Source organism: Erpetoichthys calabaricus, chromosome 18, assembly GCF_900747795.2.
Source record: "Erpetoichthys calabaricus chromosome 18, fErpCal1.3, whole genome shotgun sequence".
Classification (NCBI taxonomy): Eukaryota; Metazoa; Chordata; class Cladistia; order Polypteriformes; family Polypteridae; genus Erpetoichthys; species Erpetoichthys calabaricus.
The window spans coordinates 25,312,594-25,335,943 of record NC_041411.2 but is presented as its reverse complement, the minus strand read 5'-3'; the positions used below and the strand labels follow the sequence as shown (position 1 = coordinate 25,335,943).

At 40.7% G+C, this 23,350-nt stretch overlaps 1 protein-coding gene across 1 annotated transcript in view; it reads left to right on the top strand.

The window, feature by feature from the left end:
- dnah1 (dynein, axonemal, heavy chain 1) overlaps positions 1-22,458 on the top strand; it is a 144,862-nt gene extending 122,404 nt beyond the window's left edge. Inside the window, exons 68-78 of the mRNA XM_051921101.1 lie at positions 109-267; positions 9,036-9,167; positions 9,265-9,435; positions 10,857-11,036; positions 14,254-14,430; positions 14,727-14,897; positions 17,495-17,625; positions 19,754-19,898; positions 20,009-20,215; positions 20,351-20,585; positions 21,446-22,458. Of these exons, the coding sequence (XP_051777061.1) occupies positions 109-267; positions 9,036-9,167; positions 9,265-9,435; positions 10,857-11,036; positions 14,254-14,430; positions 14,727-14,897; positions 17,495-17,625; positions 19,754-19,898; positions 20,009-20,215; positions 20,351-20,585; positions 21,446-21,567 (1,830 nt within the window). The 3' untranslated portion in view covers positions 21,568-22,458. The remainder of the gene's footprint in view (positions 1-108; positions 268-9,035; positions 9,168-9,264; positions 9,436-10,856; positions 11,037-14,253; positions 14,431-14,726; positions 14,898-17,494; positions 17,626-19,753; positions 19,899-20,008; positions 20,216-20,350; positions 20,586-21,445) is intronic.
- Positions 22,459-23,350: the final 892 nt, after the last annotated feature.

Genomic DNA, 23,350 nt, shown 5'->3' with positions numbered 1-23,350 from the left:
AGATGTGTAGACAATGTGTGCTAATAGTAATTTCCTTTTTTAGGACGACTGTTCACATTTAACATGTTCTGTCACCTTTTTAACTGCTTGTTTTCATCATTCTTCCAGACATCGGACCTCTCAGTGGTGTTCAAAGAGTCATCTTCTGTTACGCCTCTTATCTTTGTGCTCTCTCCTGGGACTGACCCGGCAGCTGACCTTTACAAGTTTGCTGAAGAAATGAAATTCTCCAAAAAGATGAGCGCCATTTCATTGGGTCAAGGACAGGTGAGAAGTCCTTTACACTTTGAATGACTGGGACACACACTTGACACCTCTTGTTTAGCGTACCATATAGTGCCTTTTACCACAAGATTACAGCACGAGTGAAACAATAGAGTGACGCTGTTTTAAACATACTTGGTATGTGGAAGTCTGACAATTAGAGATGGTTAGAGATGTTGTTCAGTGGTAGCAGCCTTTTTTAATGTCGTCCCTGAGATTTTCAATCTTTCCAGTGCATACCTATAAAAAAGTAAAACTTTCAATTGAATTAATTTAGAAAAAAAAATGTCAATCATCTGTCGGACATTTCCTTCATTTTAATATTTATATTGCAACACAAATAGTTTGTGCCCTATAAGATCATGTTCACACAGAATTGTTAACAATTGTAATTATCTGGATTAATCTCAAAAATCCAAAAATAATGTTGTGGAATACTGCTGCAGAAAGATAGGCCACATCCACTGTCAGACTGGAAGTCCATTGTAAATGATGTTTCATTGTTTGCGGACATCAGGCCAACGTACACATTCACGCCTGACGTCTACTGCGGTGGCAAAACTTATTCCTGGCCATTTCAGGTTGATGACGTTTATCAAAATGTTACTGTTTGTTGGGTTAAATTGATTCATAAGTTCTTAGTTTCATTGGTTCAGCATTGTCACATGTACAGAGTACGGTGAAGTTCTTACTTGCATGTGCTAATCAACAGGCAGGATGTCCCCACTCTCCAGCACTATGATCAGCGAGTATTACTACCTTATTGTGGACCTTCTGTTTTCCTTACCTCAAAACTTCTGTCTTTTTTATTGAAAATAACTAACTATCTTGAAGTTAGAAATATAATAGAATGTGAGGTTAAAGTAAAAATATTCACCAGGTTAGATTTTTCCATCTTTTACTGTTACAGCATGGAACCGTATTGTATTTAGCATCCCTATTGAGGGTTACTTTGAATAACAATTGTTTGGAGCCCTTAAAGAAATACTCCACCCAAAAATGATATATTTTTTATATTTTGCCTTACCCCATGTACTTTGCAGTGATGCCTGAGAAAAGTATTTATTCTAAAGTTTTCATGAAGAATACAGAGAGAGAGAAGTTTCTGATATAATAGAAGGCAAAAGTGACAAGTGCAGTACAATGGCAAACAATGTGAAAAATGTCCAGGAAATAAAGAGAAAAACAAAATCTCTCTCGTGTCACATAATTTACATGTCTGTTATCTAGTTGTTATGTTCAGAGCATGCAAACAAGTCTCATGGGAAAGACTTTTTGAATTTGACCAATTCATGTGGGATAGAGGAGGGTCTTCAGTTCAAAAAGTGACTCCCATGAGGCTTTAGATGTCCTTCTCATATGCGTGCTAATGATTCTGCAACTACCTATTTAACAATATTTTAGTAAAAAGCATGTGTTCTGCATGTTTTGAGCATACAACTGGATAACAGACGTGTGGACTATGTGACACAAATAACCTGAGATTTGTCTCTTTTTTTCAATGGACATTTTTCACATCACTTGCCACTATATAGTATTGGTCACTATTGGCTTCTGTGATATCATAAAATTCTTTCTCTCCATTCTGCATGAAAACAAGAGGTTACAAATTTTTCTCAGCCACCACTACCAAAGTACATGGTGTAAGTAACATATCAAAAAAAAATAATTTTGGATATTCCTTGAAGATATTTTTCCATTTAAACTAAGACAGTAGGAGGCCATAAAAATTCTCTCTGTTAGTGAATCGTCAACTTAAAATGATGGAGTAGCATTAAAACATTTAAGGTTACTAACAAAATTAGCTGAGGTTTAAAATCTGGACACAAATAAGACAAACAGTGTCCAAATTAGCCAAAGTACAATATTCAAAATGAATATGACAACTGACTGCGTGTTTTAGTATCAAAACCATCATTTAATACAACAACACAATTTTAAACAAATTGCACGTGGCAATGGATTCAATTATTCAATGAGCTAGTGACCAAATCGGTAAGTAATTCTTCGAACTCAGTAACCCAGCCAAGCAGAGACCATGCAGAACTGCATCCATCTTAGTAGACAGTGACACACAAGACATTATAAGTAAAGCATACATATGACCACTTCTACTTCAGAGGGAGGTTGAATGTTTTACTAGGATTGCTAGTGGTGCCCATTAGCAAAACCAAGTGTCTGGCAGTGCCCATATCAGATTTACAACAGGCCATATCCATGTTTTCAGCTTTCAGATAGCTCTGTAATAGACTGGTGTCCCGTCCAGTGTTGGTTTCTGATTTGTTCCTGATGCTGCTAGTATACACCCTTGCACCACCAGCCCTGAACTGGATTAAAATGGCTTTGAAAATGTTATGTTATTTAAAAATAGGAAGGAGTGCAGGTAGTAAAGTAATATTACTTTCCTACTGTGTGTACAGAGTGCAGTGGTGCCATGAGAAGTTACAGTAAGAGCAAAAATGGCAAGTGATAGGTCTTGAGGTTGAACCTTAATGCCTCTTTTTATAACTTTATGGTCAGAAGCATGTGGACACCCTTCCAAAATAATTGAGCTGAATTCATTGTTAACGGGTACTTTAAATCGAGCATATAGCCATGCACTCTCGATTGACGAGCATTGGCAGTAGAGTGGGTTGCAATGAAGAGCTCAGTGACTTTAAACGTCATAAGCTGCAAAAATCTTCTCCGTTATGCTGTAAGTATTGTTATTGTAAAGCTGAGGCATCAAGGGGTGGCTAGTAGACCACACAGACTCTCAGAGCCGGGGGCCACAGAGTGCTAAAGGGCACAGTGTGTAAAAGTCACCTGTTCTCTGTTACATCACTCACAACTGCCTCCAGAAGCAACATCAGCATAAGAAATGTGTGTTGAGAGCTTCATGAAATGGGGTTCCATGGCCAAGCAACTGCACCATGCGTAATAGTTTCGACTGGAATGGTGTAAAGCATGCTGACCTTGGACTCTGGAGCAGTGGAAACGTGTTCTCAGTAGTGATGAATTGCGCTTCACCATCGGCCAGTCTGATCGATGAATTTGGGTTTAGTGGATCCCATGAAAACACTACCCTCCAGACCTAATAGTATCTACTGTAAAGTTTGGTGGAGGATTAATAATGGTGTGGAGATGTTTTTCAGGGATAAGGCTAGGCCCTTCCTTTCCAGTGAAGGATACTGTTAATACTACAGCATACAAAGACATCTTAGACAATTGTGTGCTTCCATCTTTGAGGTAAACATTTGGGGAAGTCCCTTCTCTGACCTAGCATAACTGTGCACAATGCCTGATCCATAAAGACATGGAGGAATTCTAATGGTCTGCACAGAGCCCTGACCTGAACTCTATTCAACACATTTGGGATGAACTGAAATACTGACTGTGAGCCTGGTGGTCTTGTCCATCATCAGTACTTGATATCACAAATGCTCTTTTAGCTGAATGAGCACAAATTCCCACAGACACACTTGAAAATCATTTAGAAAGCCTTCTGAGAAGAGTAGAGGCTGTTATTGATGCAAAGGGTGAGCCAACACCATATTAATGGTCATAGTTTTGGGGTGGGATGTCCAACAAGCTCATATAGGCACGCAAACCTTTGACCATATAGTGTATCTCTACCTCACCCAAAACTTCACACTGGGCTGTGAAGTGAAGAATGAGCTTTTTTATCTTAAAAATGTGAGAACTTTATTGTGTTTGAAACAAATATTAACTTGCAAAATTAGACTCTTACCTCTTAACTGTTACCTAAAGAAAAATCCAAATGGATTCAAGAAATATTTAAGGTACAGTCAGAAAGGAAGATAAGTAGACATGGATGTATAAGATGCAAGTTCTTTAGCAAACATACTATATTATAAAAGGCTTGGCATCCATCTTGAGACTTGAAGCACACAGTATACCGTCCGGTCAAGCAGACCACAAACAAGGGGCCATGAGAACAGAAAATTTTAGGAGATTGCTGATGTCACAGAATTGTTGTTTGTGCCTCAGCAAGCAATTAAAAGGAGCGAAAAATGTGAGGCTGAGTGGACAGCCACTGAAGCGCGTCATGGTGTTGTATAATCTGTGAATAGCAGTGGAATTAGTCTTGCTCTAAAGTACCGAATGTGTGCCTTGAATAAACCAGCCGAGTCTTATTAGGCTTCCTCTGCACTCTCTAATCTGAAATCAAACGTCACAAATCATTTTTTAAGAGAAATGTTTTGTGAAGCGACTGTGAGGCTTACATAATGTAGCAATTATCCACCCCAGTGTGCCATCATGCCTCAGGTCACAAGGTCGAGATGCTATTATCTGTAACATCCAGCGCACTGGCTTAATATACAGTAGCTATTGTGGTTGTGCTATTCATGCAGAAGCACACCCTCATACTAAATGCTGGATGCAGTGTATGGTATACAGAGCTGCTTCTTCTAGAATATTGAGAGCTGCTGCATCTGTAACGAATGTAGTGTGTTTTTTGCCATTCTATGGATTCCAGTTTACAGTTATTGTTAACTACTGTGACTGGTGAAAAGCTAATTGGGATGTGGGCATTTGTGATAGGCACTATATCTGTTGTGAACTAGAAGTGCTGTTTTTATCCACATTAGCCTGCGTAACTGGTAATGTAGCATTTGGCTAATTAGAATGTACAGCATCATAAGAGGCGCTATAAGAATAAAGTCCATTAAACCCTGAAGTTAGATGTTATCTATGATATGCGTTGACCTATTACTGATAATGGCTCTGTTCAGTTGATTGGAAGTACGTTATATTTATTTAGCCTAAAAGGTGCCACATCTGTAGTTCACTCAGCGATTTGCTCAGTCCAATTGAGTTTTATGGATGAAAGTATCCTCCCAGACAAATGACAGAGAGGATGGACCAGAAGATGAACCATTAAGTCAAAACACAAAGCGTAGGTCAAAAGCGATGAAGTACATTTTTCATCAGACTTAAATCATAAAACCCATCCTGGGTATAACGTTAATCTGCATCCAGCCCTGCATGTAGGCCCTCCATCCTGCAGGGAAAAACCTGGAGGCTGGTGGCAGAATTGGCACTCCGACCACCATAAAAAACCTCACACTGTTTCACTCTATCTGAACTAGTGTGGTGCTGAGGTGTCACCCGTTGCATGGCTGCACTCGCGTCCTAATCTGGGATCCTGAGTTGGTTTGTCATGTGGTGGATGCGGCAATGCGCTGTATCAGCGTGTGTTCCTAACCTCTCCAAATTAAAAATCAAAGTCATGACAACGGGGGTTTAGCTTGCCTACCAAGGAAACATTCGTGACTTGAATAACTGGGAACATGCAATGCTGGTTTAAAGAGCATCATCACGTCTGTGACGTCACGTGATGCGACTTCTGGGGTGCGTGGCCTAGTAATGGAGACCTGCATTTTCTCCATAGTGCTACAAATTGACAGGGCCCATAGCTATAACAAAATAGTGTTATGTAAATAATGATAAACTTAAAAAACTACCTTTTAAACAAAATAAAATGAAAGTGAAACCAGAAAGAGCATCATTCAAAATCTTGGGAATAAATAATAAAGTCTTAAAGAAAAATTCCTACGCTTCAGAAAAGTTTAACAAAATTACAACAGGTAGGCAGAAAACAGGCTGGCAAAGGCAGCGGCCCGTCACAGGGCCCGCTCTCACACAGACTCATACTCTCACTGACAATTTGTTCCTTATTCTTTGTTACTGCGTTCTATGCATTGTACTTCTGCATGAGCGCTCAGACCCGTTTGATATTATCAGAGCCAGTCACGGACTAGTTGGGGTGAATCACTGGGCATGTCATATTAGACAACCAACCCCGTCGACTTCCTCGGACTCTGTAAGATTATGTAAATGTAAGGTATGACTGAAAATCGCCCGAAAAGTTGCATAATGTGACGTGGCCTTAACCCTAACTTTCACATCTTTGGAGATTTGTGAGGAACCGGAATAAAACTCAAACAGTCCCAGGGAGAACATACAAACTCTTAAAGGACGATGCGTGGATGTAGGTTTCAAACCTGAACACTGAATCTGTTAGGCAATATTGAATTTCCTAGGCTCCCTAAAACATACAAAACAAACTGAAAAGACACCGGCAGACAAAGCACAAGAAACAAGGTGTGTTGAACAGAAGTGCAAAATGATAACAGCATTGTTATTACACCAGCCAACAAAAGAGGTGCCACAGTTGCATTAGACAAAGAACAGTATGTCACAGCAATAGAAGAAATGCTCTCGGACACCACCACATACAAACAACTAACCCAATTAAAACCACCTTTACCAGGGTCAACACCCCTCGGAATAAGCTCTGGAATAACAACTGTCTAAACTCACAGGAATATTACAGAATGAAATCCAGTGATGCAAATTGCCCTGAATTCAGTGGCCTCCCAAAAATCCATAAAACCCCTCTAAAATTCCAACCTGTTGTTAGCCTAAAAGGTGGTTCATCTTATAACTTATCTAAAAGGCTTTTTCAAAAGCTCAACAATGTAATTTATGATTCAGAATATTCTATTAATAGTGCCAAGATGGCATTACAGCATCTGAAAAATGTATCCATTGCTGAGGATGAGATCAATGTCTTGTTTGATATCGTGTCGCCGTACACCATGTTTCCAATTCATTTGGCCACAGAAACTCTACAAACAAAGCTATACAACAAACCCACCATAATGACAGGAACGAAGCTAGTAACGAACAATATAATGCATCTAGTTTCACTTTGCCAGAAAACGCACTTTCATTTTAATGGAAAATACTACAGATAAAAAGAAGGCACACCAATGGGATCTCCCTTATCAGGACTCTTAGCTGAACTGGTAATGCAGCGATTTGAAAGTGTGGCTCTAACTCAGTACACACCTAAACTTTGGATATACTACGTTGACAACACATTTGTTATATGAAAAATGACAAGCTGAATGATTTCAATAACCACATCAATGCAGTATCGCCTGTGATTCAGTTTACTAGGGAAAAAGAAATAAACCAACACATCAATTTCCTGGACATATCCTTTGAAAGAGGTAACAACACCACCCAAATTAATGGTGTTTATTGTAAGCAATGTTAGGCAGACAAAATATTAACTTTGCTAGCAATCATCCATCATCGCATAAACGGAGCTGTGTTAAGACTCTATTTCACACCCTTTGTAATACTAAGAATGAAAGGCGCTATCTTTTCCCACTGTTCACATCAAATGGCTACCCAAAGACATTCATCAGACAATGCTTACATAGGAGACACCAGAGACCCCAGCAAACAATCAACTCCAACCTGAACCTCCATCCCACCTGTCACACACTTCCTTATCATCACGGGGTATCAGAAGGCACAACACGTATCCTGTCCAGACCAGGCATCTCAACGGCGCACAAGCCTACAAACACACTCTGCACAGTCCGTTTGACTGGTAAAAGAAATCGACAGCAGAGATACAGGACGTGGGCTGCAAAATGCTCACCACACGTATAAAGAAACATCGCAGTTTGGTCAGAATGAAGGCCCCATGGCCTCTGATTTGCACACATGCAAGTTTGACCGGACACACATTTAAATGGGACTCAGTGCAAGTAAAATTCAAGGCCAATACTAAAAATGTCAGAACTGTCTGAAACATGGCTATCCAGTAAAAACGCCATTAACAAACATCTGGGCATGAACCCAGCATATGCAGACTTGAAAAGAAGAACATGCACATAATAAATGAGACTTTATTACCAACACCCTCCGTACCCCACCTTATCCACCCCCACCCCCACGTCCACCTACCCTCCCCTCCTTACTTGCTATATATTGCCTTGGATTCCTGTAAGTCTAATCATTTTCCTCTGATGAGGATTCCTGCTCGGAGTTGAAAGCTTAGGTATAAAAAAAAAACATTTTAAGATGTGTGATTACTTTCCTCTCTTTATGGATTTCCAGCTACAAATATTCAAACTGTATCACAAATACTTCGCTTCTCGTAAGCAGATTCCCCAATTTGCACATGAACTTGATGTTAGCGCATTGTTCGAACTGTGACACTACGCCGAATAACTATGCACACGTCTAACTCAAACGGTAATTAAAACAATATTACACACCTAAACCAATCCAGACCTGTTGTAACTGGTCTAAGGACGTGCTGCGCTCCCCTCCACAACAATGTGTGCGTAATCTGAGCTCTCACTCTCCTGCTACTGTATATCACAATTCTGGGACCTTTTTGACTGCCCCTCGTGTATGGAAGGGTGAGTCAAAACTATGTTAACACTAAATATTATTTTTATCTCGACCACACCTTTCCAGGTCGATAGATAGGTTGAGGTAGACCATTGCCATGGCCTCCACACTCCCCTGATTTTACACCTTGTGATTTCTGGTTATGGAGTATGGTGAACGAGCGCGCGTGTATAGCAGGAAAGTCTGTGATATCAATGACCTGAAGGACACAATATGGACTGTGGCATCATCTATTTCCCAGAAAATGTGTGTCCAGGCTTTAAATGGTACTGCTGCGAGTTGGTTTTTGTGTACTGAACATGATGGCGCACTTTGACACTCTGCCATATTGCACCAATTTAACAACTGTAGATAACCAACAATGTGGATAAATTTCCATGTACAGTGTAGGAGAACACTGGAGTGCCTACAGAAAAGTTGCATGAACATGAACATGCTTAATATTTAATGTACATCCCATTATAGTCTCAGATTTCCAGTTAAATGCATACTGCAGGGTGTTTTTTGTGCTCAACTTTAACACAAAAATAAATGTGTTCTTTTTCCAGGGCCCAAGAGCTGAATTTTTGATGCAAAGTGCCACGGAGCTGGGCAAGTGGGTGTTCTTTCAAAACTGCCACCTGGCCCCTAGTTGGATGCCTTCCTTAGAGAGACTCATAGAGTGCATTGATGCGGATAAGGTAAAGTCACTAAATATCTTGGGAAAAAAAGCTAAGGGTGTAATTTTTGTATAACGATATCTCACTGCACAGTTCCATCTCTTTTATTTTCCTGAAGGTTCATCGTGATTTCCGCCTCTGGCTAACCAGCTTGCCCAGTAATAAGTTTCCAGTTTCCATTCTGCAGAACAGTTCAAAAATGACCATTGAACCTCCTAGGGGGATTAAAGCCAACCTGCTGAAGTCTTACCTCAGTCTTAGCAACGACTTCGTCAACTCGTGTGTAAAGGTAACATTAGGGGGCTCCTCTGGTGTGGGGTCTGACCACTCATGAAGGTGTCCCCACTGTCAACAAGACCATCATGCTGAATCACTCAGGTTTTGTTTTGCTTTAAGTTTTTCTTCATATCTACAGAATACAGTAATCCCTCCTCCATCGCGGGGGTTGCGTTCCAGAGCCACCCGCGAAATAAGAAAATCCGCGAAGTAGAAACCATATGTTTATATGGTTATTTTTATATTGTCATGCTTGGGTCACAGATTTGCGCAGAAACACAGGAGGTTGCAGAGAGACAGGAACGTTATTCAAACACTGCAAACAAACATTTGTCTCTTTTTCAAAAGTTTAAACTGTGCTCCATGACAAGACAGAGATGACAGTTCAGTCTCACAATTAAAAGAATGCAAACATATCTTCCTCTTCAAAGGAGCAAACAAATCGATAGGGCTGTTTGGCTGTTAAGTATGCAAAGCACCACGGCACAAAGCTGTTGAAGGCGGCAGCTCACACCCCCTCCGTCAGGAGCAGAGAGAGAGAGATAGAGAGAGACAGATAAAAAAAATAAATACGTGCCCTTTGTGCTTTTAAGTATGCGAAGCACCGTGCAGCATGTCGTTTCAGGAAGCAGCTGCAGCTGCACAAAAGATAGAAACGTGAAGATAATCTTTCAGCATTTTTAGACGAGCGTCCGTATCGTCTAGGTGTGCGAACAGCCCCCCTGCTCACACCCCCCTACGTCAGCGCAAGAGAGAGAGAGAGAAAGTAAGTTGGGTTGCTTCTCAGCCATCTGCCAATAGCGTCCCTTGTATGAAATCAACTGGGCAAACCAACTGAGGAAGCATGTACCAGAAATTAAAAGACCCATTGTCCGCAGAAACCCGCGAAGCAGCGAAAAATCCGCGATATATATTTAAATATGCTTACATATAAAATCCGCGATGGAGTGAAGCCGCGAAGTGCGATATAGCGAGGGATTACTGTATCATATTTACACAATGTTGTATTAAAACTTTTGGAGGGGACTCTTGTAATCCACATAGTGGTGGACAATGTTTCCTGTTATGGCTCAGCCAGATAACTTTAAAAGTATTACCAGTTAATTGAACTCAAGGCCAGAGAAGAATTTCTATTCACCTCCAATAAAGAAACACTGGTGTTTGGAAAGAGAAAAACATTATAATCGAAAGGGAGAGATCAGTATATAGAGCATGTATGTTATGTCCCAGAGTCTTGTTTACTGAGGCCCTTGGGCATACTTGAAGAATTTCATGCCTTGTATATTAAAAGGGAGATGGGGCACTTAGCAGTTGGCAAAAGGGCAGTGAAGCAGCTGTCCATTTCATTTAATGGAGGTGCTAATCTCTAGCACTAGCATGCATATTTGATTTCCTCTCTGACTCTCTCACTTTGTCTTTTTCTGTCCTTGGCAGACCGCCGAATTCAAATCCCTCTTACTTTCACTATGCTTCTTCCACGGGAACACCATTGAACGCAGAAAGTTTGGCCCCCTGGGTTTCAACATCCCATATGAGTTCACAGATGGAGACCTGCGCATCTGCATTAGCCAACTGAAGATGTTCCTGGACGAGTACACCGAGATTCCTTATAAGGTACTGTCATCCTTCTTGAGCAAAACCTAATTTGTTAATGGGGGGCAAACCCAAGGCCTGGTGTGCTACAGTGGTTAAATCAGTGATGAAATCCCAACTTTCATGGAACTCTTTGCTCTAATTTCACTTCTTAGTCACCTGTATGAAAAAACGGATTTATTTTTCTTTTCTGTTTGATCCAATAATAATAATAATGATTAATTACATTGATATAGTGCTTTCTCACTACTTAACCAATTAGAGACAGGGTCTGATTAGGGAGCCAGAATGGACAGGGCCATGATGGGTAATTTAGGATAATTCCTACTCTTTTTGAAAGATGCCCAGGGATCTTTCTTGACCACAGACAGTCAGGACCTCAGTTTTATGTGTCATCTGAAGGACAATGCCGTATTTACAGTACTGTGAACCCGTCACTGCACTGGGATCCTCGTTCAGACCACAGGGTAAGTGTCCCCTACTGGCCTCATCAACACCTCTTCCAGCAGCAACCCAAGCTTTTCCTAGATGGTCTCCCATCTGTATACTGGTCAGGCCTGAACACACTTAGCTTCAGGAAGATGACCTGTTCTGAAGCGCAATAGAGAATTACAGGCTCACAGACTTCCTTTTTTGTTTCATTGTTGTGAAAAGTCAAGCAAAATGACACCCTTTATTGGCTAACTAAAAAGATTACAATATGCAAGCTTTTGGGGCAACTCAGGCCCCTTCCAACACCCTAGTACTATGTTTGTTGTAAAGAAGGTGAATTTTGAACTTTTGGTAGGTTGTCTTTGTAAGTCATCCTTGTGTCAGATTCTACAAATTATATAAGGCGATAAAGAATTTGACAAATGGGAGGAGACCCTCAGTCAATCAGGTTTGTTGTTTTAATAAATGGCTAAACTGTTCCAATATCACATTCAGAAACTTCTTAAAGGTTGTCAAGTTTCTTACTTCAACTCCATGTCTTGTTGGTTTGTTTCAGATTTTCACAACTCTTTGAGTAAGGAAGTGCTTCCTGACATCAGTCTTAAATGCACATCCGCTTAATTTCCACCAATGTCCTCCAGTATGTGATTCACCATTACACTGAAAGAAAGCTGCTGAATCTACTTTATCAATTCCTTAGAGAATTTTGAAGGTCTGGATTACATCCCTGTGTAATGTGTAAACTAAACAGGTTTAATTCACTGACTTTGTCTCAGTAGGATTGTCCTTAAATCCCATGATGCACCTCGTTGCTCTTTGCACAGCTTCAGGTGCTGTTGTGTCTTTTTTTGTGCTGTGGTGACCACTACTGCACACAATACTGCAGATGTGGTCTCAGTAGCGCATTATATACTATATACATATATATTTATTTCTATATATACTTATATATACATATAGTAAGACAAAACACAAAAAATGATGAAGAGTTGGGGTTCTAGAAAGCCAACCCTGTATAATATAATAAAACGAGGATATAAACACGTTGTAAAAAAATGATAGAAAATGTGCAGATGTGAGTCTCCAAATAGACTGCCTGAAGATGGCAGAGCTTTCGCAAAAAAGGTCTCCTGACAGGAGGAGGTAGGTCCAAGCAGGTGGACTCCAGAAGTTACGTCAAGGGTGTTAAAGTCATCAGCCCTTCAGTTTGCAGAGAAAGGAAGAGAAAAGGTATCAGTTAACAGTTGTGTTCTGGCGGGAAATAACCATTATCTGAACCTTTAAGCCGGCCCCAATACACATGTGTGTCAACAATAATTTCAAAATATTGTTCTATCACTAAATTATTTTTTCACTATCAGATATTTTCAACTGTGATGGTTATGCTACAAAAAACAATAACACGAAAGTAAAAATACCTGTAAATCGCACATCAGCAACTTTAGATTTTAGGCAGTAATAAACTTTTCTGATTGTTCAATAAAGATACGCCAAGCCATTAATTGTACACAGTATTTATTGCTTTATTGCCAAACTACCTTACTCAAAGGCGAGTGATTTGTTCACATCATGCTACTCAGGTATGTAAACTCTAGTGAATTTGTCTATCGGCATATCAAAGAATGGATTTATTTTTAAAAAAGGATTTTTAACTGCTGCTACAAAATGAGAGGTATGTGGTTAGCAACAAAATGCAAACACCCGAGAAGTAAACTGAAACATGAGCTGCTGTCCATAGGACTCTACAAGTAAAGGTTTTGATGGTCAATATATTTCATCTTCAGGCTTTTGAATTACACCTTGATATGGATGCCTGCAGCTCATCCTAACTGACAGTAGACCACATGTACACCTTATAACTTGGTTTTAGTGTGTGCTGCTGGATCAACTGCTCTCCTCCTCAGTTGGGCGTAGTCACAATTATGTACCACCACTTATGAGCAGATTTAAATTCAGTAACAACAGCAGTGAAAGTTTCCAAACACTCGTGATGATACCATGCACATTCAGAACTGGCATCACAGTTTACAGGCTCATATGCTTCATTATCTCTAGAACTAGAAGCCATCATGTTGTCACTGGCCAACACTACTATCACATTTTAAAATCACTTTCTTCTTCTTTATGAGCATTATGCTCCTACAGTCCATATTTGGCTTGCCCTACTTCTGCAAATCCTGTTCCAACAGCCTCCCTCCATCACTGCTGATGTTCTCAGGATTGGAGTGAACTCGTGTATGACAGTGTGTACACAACTAGTAATAGGCGACTGGGATCAGTGATAGCAGGAAAAGGGTTGAACAGGGCTTGATTAGCCAGTCTAGAAGCAGTAATATTTATTTGAAAAACAAATAATAAATATTTTTTTTCATATATTTGGATTAATTTTGGGATCCCAATGGGCATTAAATCTGATTTGCAATGCCTTCTGTCCAACATTTGCTTGTTCTCCTAAGTTCAATAGCTCTTCAGTTTTATTTCTAATACAGTGCAGAACAGTGGGCCATATTAAATGCCAGTGACATTTTCTTTCAGCCTGATTGTACATCCTGTGATTGTTTGACAAGACCAGTTTCACCTTGGCACCCAATTTTCGCTGCAGTAGTATAAATCAATGGCTAAACTCCAGTTAGGATTAATCCAGTGTTTGAAAACAGATCACTATTATTGTTGTTTTTGATACTGCTTACCGGCAAGCTCTGTCACAGAGAAGATGCGAGAGTGTGAAATCAGGTACAAACGATTTCAAGGATGGCTAATGACACCTGATCTCCTTATGTCTTTCCTGTCACTGTCTGGTCTTCAGGTGTTGAAGTACACAGCTGGAGAAATCAATTATGGAGGAAGAGTAACAGATGACTGGGACCGGCGATGCATCCTCAACATTCTTGAGGACTTTTACAATCCAGACGTTCTGATGGAAGAGCATATTTACTCAGAATCTGGAATTTATAGACAGATCAACACTGCCTTGGATATAAATGTAAGTGTTTTTTAATGAGAGCAAAAGTGAAGACCCTTTTACATTAGGGATGATCTAGAGAAACCCAAGAGCATTTTTTTTTCTGAATTTACTGTCTTAATCTTCTTTATGTATTTATCTGGTTTGTACAATGCTATATACTGTATACCCTGCCGTTCTATCTTAAACTCTGTGAAGTGCCTTGAGCATGGGAAAGGTGCTATATAAATAAAATGTATTATTATTATTATTATTATTATAAAGAAATATGAGGTATTCTTTTCTCATATTTTCTCTTTATGCTCTTTGATTTCCAGGGTTACTTGGAGTATATCAAGAACTTGCCAATCAATGACACACCAGAGGTCTTTGGCCTCCATGACAATGCCAACATCACGTTTGCACAGAATGAAACCTTTGCACTTCTCAATGCAGTAATTCGTCTGCAGCCCCGGACCTCTGCTGCAGGGGGCAAGGCCAGGGAAGAGGTTAGTGAAAGCTCTCACCATGCTGTCCAGTTACAGGATATATGACCATCCCAGTTTGGAAAAATTTAAATTGTTAGCAATGTGAGCTGCTGGAAATTCAAAAGTGTTCAAGCATGGAACAGAAAGTGTGATCTCTGGTAACCAAACGAGTGATTATTAAGTTGCCTGAATGCCATAGCTGAAAGCACATACACTCACTAGGAAAATTTTGAGGGACACTCTACTAATACTGGGTAGGTCCTGCTTTAGCTCTCCAAATAGTCTCAGTTCTTCATGCTATGGTTTACACAAGATGTCTGAAACATTCTGGTCCATGTTGATATGATTATGTCATGAAATTTCTGCACATTTGTCAGCTCTTCATTCAGCTGCGATTTTCAACCACATCTCAAAAGCGTTATACTGAATTCAGATCTGGTGACTGGGAAGGCTACTGAAGAGCACTGAACTCCATTGTCATGTTCACGAAACCAGTCTGAGATGTCTTTTGCTTTGTGACATGGTGCATTACCATGCTGGAAGTAACCATTAGAAGATAGGTTATGTTGTGGCTATGTAGGGATTCAGTAACAATACTTAAATGAGCTGTGGCATTCAAGCGATGATTTACTAGTATTAACAGGCCCAGAGTGTATCAAGAAACATTCCCCGCACCATCACAGTACCACCACCAGTCTGGACAGTTAACACAAAGTACATTGGATACATGGATTCCTGCTGTTAATGCCAACTTCTGACCCTAACTTCTTTGTGCCTCAGCAGAAAATTGAGATTCATCAGACTAGGTTGCATTTTCTTGAAGTCTTCAACTATCCATTTTTGGTGCGCCTGTGCCTACCGCAACCTCAGGTTTCTGTTCTTGGCTGACAGGAGTAGAACCCAATGTGATCTTCTGCTGTTGTAGCCCATCTACCTCAAGTGATGTGCATTCCCAGATGCTTTTCTGCTCCCTAAAGTTGTACTCAGTGGTTGTCTGAGCTACTGTAGCCTTTCTGTCAGCTCAAAGCACTCTGGCCATTCTCCTTTGACCTCTCTCATTTCTGTCCACAGAGCTGCCATTCACCAAATATTTTGGTGTTTAGTACCATTCTGAGTAAACTCCAGAGACCTCATTTTCCCCACTCTGGTGTTTGATGTGAACATTAATTTAAACTCCTGACCTGGTGCTGCATAATTTCAATGCGTTGTGCTGCTGCCACACGATTGGCTGATTAGATCATTTTAATGGATCAGCAGGTGTACAGGTGTTTTGTAGAGTGAGTGTAGCTGAGCATAAATAAGGTGTGGACTGTACCTGTTTAAAATCCACACATAAGTGAAAGTGAGGACTTGTTACCAAACACCATTTTGCTAACACCCTTTTAGATTTGATTAGTTGTGGAACAGCCACGGGCACCTAAACATCTGGGAGCACATGGCTGGCAGATCACCCTGTTGCCCGCTTGGATGCAAATTATAAGCTAACTCTGTGTTGATAGACATAGTAGGAATATTGTCCAGTTTGTAGAGAACAGTCAGATTCTGACACTTCTGACAGCTTGATTAACATGGATTATGACATCTGTCTATCTAGCACTAAGAATGTATTTAACTACATACCTTGATTTTATTTAGCAGGAAACAAAAATCTGCTTACCTGATGTACTCCTTACCCCTATTTTTATGCTTTCATTTCCAAAAATGTCTATTGCTCATCTGCTCCTATAACATTTTCCAGCAGGAAATTCCAGAGATTTACTATTCCTCTTAATGAGGAGTTTATAACTTCTTTTCCATGTTTGATTTGCCACTCTCTTCCTTATAAGGAGATGGTAACTTTTTTTTTCCATATTACTGTTCCTTTTCTGATCATGTGATGTTATTGGCTTATGGCTGAGGTAGCAGTGCAGATGTGGAGAAAATCTGAGACAGAAAGATTCAGAATAAGATGTGTCAACAGCTGGTAGGCAGTTGTATAAAACTAGAAGCCTTCCATAGGCTCAAGTCCTACAGTTCAGTCAAATCACTTTTTGTTATTCAGATCAGTGGACGACAACATAAGCATAGATTGGTACAGCTACCTCACAGATTTTGGACCCTGGTATGACTCTTCGCTTTGATGGAGTTTGCATGATCTCTCAGTGTTCACTTGAGTTTCCTGTGGAGACTCTGGTTTCGGGTTTCCCCTCAAAATGCAAAGATATTGGAGTGGTGATGGTGGCCTGGTATGAATGTGCTTAGCAATGAACCAGAATTGTTTTCTGGGCTGGTTAGTGCCTTGTCTACATTGCTGCTTGGATAGACTCACAACCCATTATTGGAAAAAGCAGGATGAGAGGATGAATAGACTGATGGATGCAATATGGCAGCCTCAACTACCTCTTGTGTCAGTCAATTTTGTGTCAATGTGCTTTAACTATTTCAGCTTCATGATTTAATGACCCCTGCAGACCTCAAGTGGTGTCTAGCAAGAAATTCCCAACGTATCTATCATCAAATTAGCAACTTCGCTGAATTTACTGAGTCCATAATTGATAAAACATGCTTAATATAAAAACAAACAAAAACTGTAAGACCAAAATAGAGTAATTGTATGTTGTCTACTCTTTGCCTGGTAGATCGTAGAGGACATTGTTGCTGACATTCTGGAGAAAGTCCCCAAACCAATAGATGTCCAGAGCGTCATGGTCAAGTTTCCTGTCTTGTATGAGGAATCCATGAACACGGTTCTTGTTCAAGAGGTCATCAGGTATGCTACCCAAACACAACTGAAACATCTTTACTGTCATGTCGGCAAATTGGCTTTTCAGTAACCAAAGTCTCCTTTGGAAGGCTTTTATGAGCATAGTTTTGTAAATGTAATTTTTCAACCAAGAAATATACATTATATTTAAAAATCAGTGACTCTTAATTTGGGTATTATGGATGGTTTTCTGTTTTCACAGAAAATATCTTACCATACAAAAGATACATGAACACAATACAATAAATGCATTTTGAGATTAATTTGTTAATTATTTTATAAAAAATAATATTGCTTTCTTACTGTCACTGTTTTTACTCATTATGTTTTGTTTGGTTTCACAGTTTCTGTTGTCTGGGTGGTACAGTCGCTTGTCCCGATCACTCAGTATTTAAGGCCCAGCTTTGAATCCAGGTTGCCATGTTTTTTGCATGGTGTCATGTTGTTCTCTGTTTATTATTGGTTTGTTTCTTCCTCACTCCCGCCATATGATATTAAAACTGCCTTCAGCTCTGACTTTTTTATGTCCGATTTTGGGCCAACACTTTTCCTGAACCTATCTGTCCTTGTTTATCAGGTTAAAATTTCTTCAGGATGTGCTTACTCTCCTCCTCACTTTGTCATGGAGTGCAAACCCATCCACCCTACAAGGAGACCTTATCTTGCGCCATTGCATACCATCTCATTTCTCTCAACACTTTCCTGTGTATACTGTAAAAGGGATGATTCTCTCACTAATGGAGTCTATATGGTGCACATTGGGAGGCACACTATATAGCACTGCTGCCCTGACAGCTCCATAGTCCACAGTTGTGTTCCTGTTTGCACAAAGATAAATGACAAGTCTCCCTTTTGTTTCCACCCACACCTCAGAGTCATGCACTGGGTTAATCGGTGACTTTCCATGGCCTTGTCTGGAGGAGTATATAATCATGCCCTGTAACTCACTAGTGTTCCCTCCATGTCTTGTACCCATGACTCCTTGGATAAACTCCACATTCCCACAATGCAGTAATGGAAAATGTAGGTTCAAAAAATGAATTGATAGAAACTGAGTGGAAAGGTGGATGCCAATCAGAGGCTGATGGCCCAAAAAGCACACCATTGTTCTCCAAGATCATTAATCACGTTTAATTATTTTGCAATTGTGCCTTGTGTAATTCTTTCTCAGTTGTGACATTTTTCCATCTCTGCATAGTGAAAACAACAAATATGCTTTACTTTAAATGCTTGCAGAGTTATCTTTTAGCTAGCAGCCATACGACTTGCACAGGTTACCCACTTGAAGCTTAGCATGTTTGGGCCCAGCCAATACTTGGATAGGAGACCATCTAGGAAAAGCTTGTATTTCTGGTAGAAGAGGTGTTGGTGAGGCCAGAAGGGAGCACATACCCCAAGGTCTGTGTGTGTATCCCAATGTCAATGCAGCGATGGGGACACTAAGCTGCGAAAAACCAGATATAAAGCTGACTCTCTGTGGTCATAAAAGATCCCTGGACATCCTTTGAAAAGAGTAGGGTGTACCTTGATGTCCTGGCTAAATAGTTCAACACGGCCTGGATATTCTGTCCCCATAATCATCTCCTGCCTCTAACTGGCTAACAATCTCTTACCCCTTCAATCATCTCACAACTAACGTGTGGATGGTGCATGTTGGTGGTGGTTGAAGTGGCTCCCCACTGTTTATGTAAAGTGCTCTGAGTAGGTAAATGTAACTAGCTAACTAACTAACTAGCTTTCCTTCATTTATTCTCACAACTTCCTCTCAAGTCATTTGGCCACATTTGGTCTCCTCAATTGGTCAATTTCTGCATTTTCTTGACATTTGAGTTTATGTGGCCCATGATGTTCAACTGTAGTGCTGTACCATGCAGTGCTCCAGCTGATTGACTCTCTCAGTCATGGCATTGATATTCATTTTTTTTTAATTGTACACATATATACTGGTCAGCAATTAGTTAGTAAGACTATAATTTAAGGCTCAGCACTATTCTGGGGTCATTTTACATTTTTTTTTTCTTTTATCGCAGTGTCATTTTAGACTGTTCAGTTTATGATGGTGCCTTCCTGCCATATTTTTAAATATGTGCTAGTCCACATTTAAGATCATTTTGCATCACCTTCCATCCCACAGGTACAATCGACTGCTGATAGTGATTGCTAAGACACTCCAGGACCTGCGTAAAGCCCTGAAAGGACTGGTGGTCATGTCCTCCGAACTGGAACTGATGTCAAACAGCCTGTTCAACAATTCTGTCCCTGAGATGTGGAAAGCCAAGGTGAAGCGAGAGGCAGTGGTTAGGGGTGGGCATAGAAGCTGGCTATATCGCCTATCAAGACATCTGACCTGCCCCTAACGTGGCTGAGCAGTGGTTTTGCTTTTTTGCAGGCTTACCCTTCCCTGAAGCCTTTAGCCTCCTGGGTGAGTGACTTACTGCAGAGGATTAAGTTCCTGGAGAAATGGATCAACGAGGGAATCCCACCTGTCTTCTGGATCAGTGGCTTTTTCTTCCCACAAGCCTTTCTAACTGGAACTCTTCAAAACTTTGCCAGGCAGTCAGTGATCTCCATAGACACAATCTCTTTTGACTTCAAGGTATGCTGCAGTTCTTCTTCAGACAGATGAAGGTAGACTCATGGAACTCAAAGCCTAAGATTCACTTCTCTCTGTTCCTCTCCCTCTTTCTCTCTCTCTCTCGCTGTCTTGCTTGTTTTTTTCCCACCCCATCAGATTGTAAAAGAGCCTGCCAGTCAGCTGCTGCAGCGCCCAGAAGTAGGCTGTTATATTCATGGACTTTTCCTTGAAGGTGCACGGTGGGACCCAGTCTCCTTCCAGTTAGCAGAGTCTAGGCAAAAGGAACTCTACACAGAGATGGCCGTCATCTGGTTGATCCCCATGACCTACCGTAAGGCACCGACGACAGGGGTGTACATCTGCCCTATTTACAAGACTCTCACGCGGGCTGGTAAGGAAATGCTCCCTGTCTGATTTCTACCATTAGATACCTGGAGATGGGGGCCAAGTGCCCCGTTTCCTTATTGTGCCTCCCTCTCTGTCTCACTCCCCCATCAACTTACTAGGACGTGAACGATGATATTAAAAATAGACTGAGTGGAAGGATTTATTTATAATGTTATGCTGCATTGCTAATCAGATGTCTATCTCACAAGACAGCAGAGTTCCTGTGGTTAAATGGGGCTTTGTATTGGACTTCCCATGCCATTTTGTCTGATGTGGCCATGTGGTTCCAGGGTACTGGCGGAAGCTATCTATGTTTTTTTTTTTCATTTTAATTTTCAGCCACATTCTCGGTCCAGGTGTGTCTTTGTGGGGATTCAGGCCTTCCAGCTTTATTGTATATAACTCCATTCATGGTGAACACCAGTAGGATACACTTGACAAATCCCTTAACAATGTGTTGGGGCAAAATATGGGCTTTTGGAAATCTCTGCATCCTCCTTACCAGTGTCACAACTTGCCACACATTAACATTTATAAAGGCTTTTCTCAACACATCTTGTAAAGCTGCTGTATTTTCAGAGTGTCCAGAACACAGGTACAAAAGGAAACTCCTAACCGCTGAGACAGTCTGAAGGCCATATTGCTACAGGGCTTTTTTTATTATCAAGCTGCAAGACTATACACATAAAAACAAAATATCTACTGTGTGCCATTTGTTCTCTGGTTTTACCGTAATAATAACACAAGGATCCCTGGAAGACAGGATTAGTGGACTCATATAATTTTGATGCCTGTGTGGTCATGCTTACCTCCATCAACTCTGTTATCATTCCTCACTACTTTTCACCTCCTCTTCTTTTCCAGGTACCCTTTCAACAACAGGCCATTCCACAAATTATGTGATTGCAGTGGAGCTGCCCAGCCAGAAGGCGCAGAGGCACTGGATTAAACGTGGGGTTGCCTTGATCTGCGCTCTCGATTACTAAACCGGAGAAGGTTTCACCACCAATGTCTCTATCAGCATACTTATTACTATGAACAGATGCACGATTAAACCACAGGGATTCTTCCCGTTCCCTCTCTTCCCTTCTGGGGCTCTTTCAACCATGCAAGTCTTCTGCAGCACTTAGATGGAAGAGGGTCAGTGTGCAGAAATGAAAAGCAAGCAACAAAAGAGGATTATTGTAAAGACGTCAGTGAGTCCACTTGCTAAATATCTGCTGCGACTGAGCTTCAATCTATAAGACGGAATGACGGAAAGCAAACCTACCTTGTTGGATGCACATTTGCTGATGGGAGAGAGTGTACACCCAGTGACACTGAAGGATATACAGTAAACCCAGCAGCCGGCTGATGCATTATTTAACGAAGGTTTTTAGAAAGAAACAGCTCATAGAGTTCAGGTAGACTTTGGCCTTGGATTTCCCAAGAAGGGTCCCTATTGAGTTTCCTTCCTTCTTTATTACCAGAGGGTCATATGTCATTAGTACCTAAAAAATTGAACAGTAAAAATATTTACGTCTCTGTTTGCTCAGTGAACTGAATCCCTGGGGAGGAAGCAAAAATGAGTACAGCAATGGAGAAGGAAAAGATAGAGTACACCATATCCTTGGGGAAATACCAATACCAGCCAGTATTTTGTGCCCCATGGCAAAGAGCACCTCTGGTGGCAACTGAGCTCACTCCTACATGAAAATCAAATCCACTCTCCAATCAGCCAAAGTGCCAAATGGAGTGCCAAATTCTTGCACTCTTGCTAATGCCCGACCTTCCAGACAGTCCTCCCTTGGCTACATATTGACTTTCAGATTTTTGTAGGGTTCTCTGTAATATGATTGTATTTAGAATAATTATAAATAAATAATGATTATGTGGCATCAGCTGAGTTTCTGTTAATGCTGTAACAATGGGGTGACCCACTGGTGCAGTACATGGTGATGCGTTCTCAAAGCAATTGCACCCTATTTGTAGTCCTGGCTGGTGTGCCCTATGGTATGGAGTTTGCACGATCTCCCAGATTTCTTTCAATAATAATCCTAATAATTTCTGTTAACTCTCAAGTCTAACATGGCCAAGTCTAGATGTGCGCATATGTGTGATGTCCCATCCAGGCCTAATTCCTGCCTTGAACCTAAAACTGCCACAACAGACCTGATGCATTTTCTAATGCCACAACATGGCATGAAGAAAGCACCTACTGGTCAGACAGAAGCTCCCCAAAGTACAGATAGCCATTCCCTGCAGCTCCTCCTGGTGGCACCCTTGGAACCCAACAGGGCTGATCAATGGAACTACAGTTCCCAGTATGCCTTGCAGATGTATGCATCAGCCCAGGGATGCTGCTACCTAGTATATCAGGGAAGTACACAGTCCTGGAAGGCTGTCCATCCATTTTACAGTCCAGTCTGGCAAAGGGGACATCCTGGCCGGAACATCACTTCAGTGTCGCCTTCTATTACATTACACCATGTATGCCACGAAAACAAAAGCTGCTTAACAGTAAATCACATAAGTACATCAATTGAATTAATATAAAATACACAACTAATAAATAAGTATCTAACCGCGATACATAAGAATAACCAAATTATATTGACAATTGAATTCATTCTGTTAAAACAGAAAAGACAGATACGGCAACGGTAAGGTTGGTCAATGGCCTCGTTACATAGAAGGTAAAAGTCAAGTCAAGGTTCCAAGTCAAGAATCCTTAACTACATCCAGATTTGGAGGAACCGCCAACATTGGTCCTCATATGGTGTATGAAAT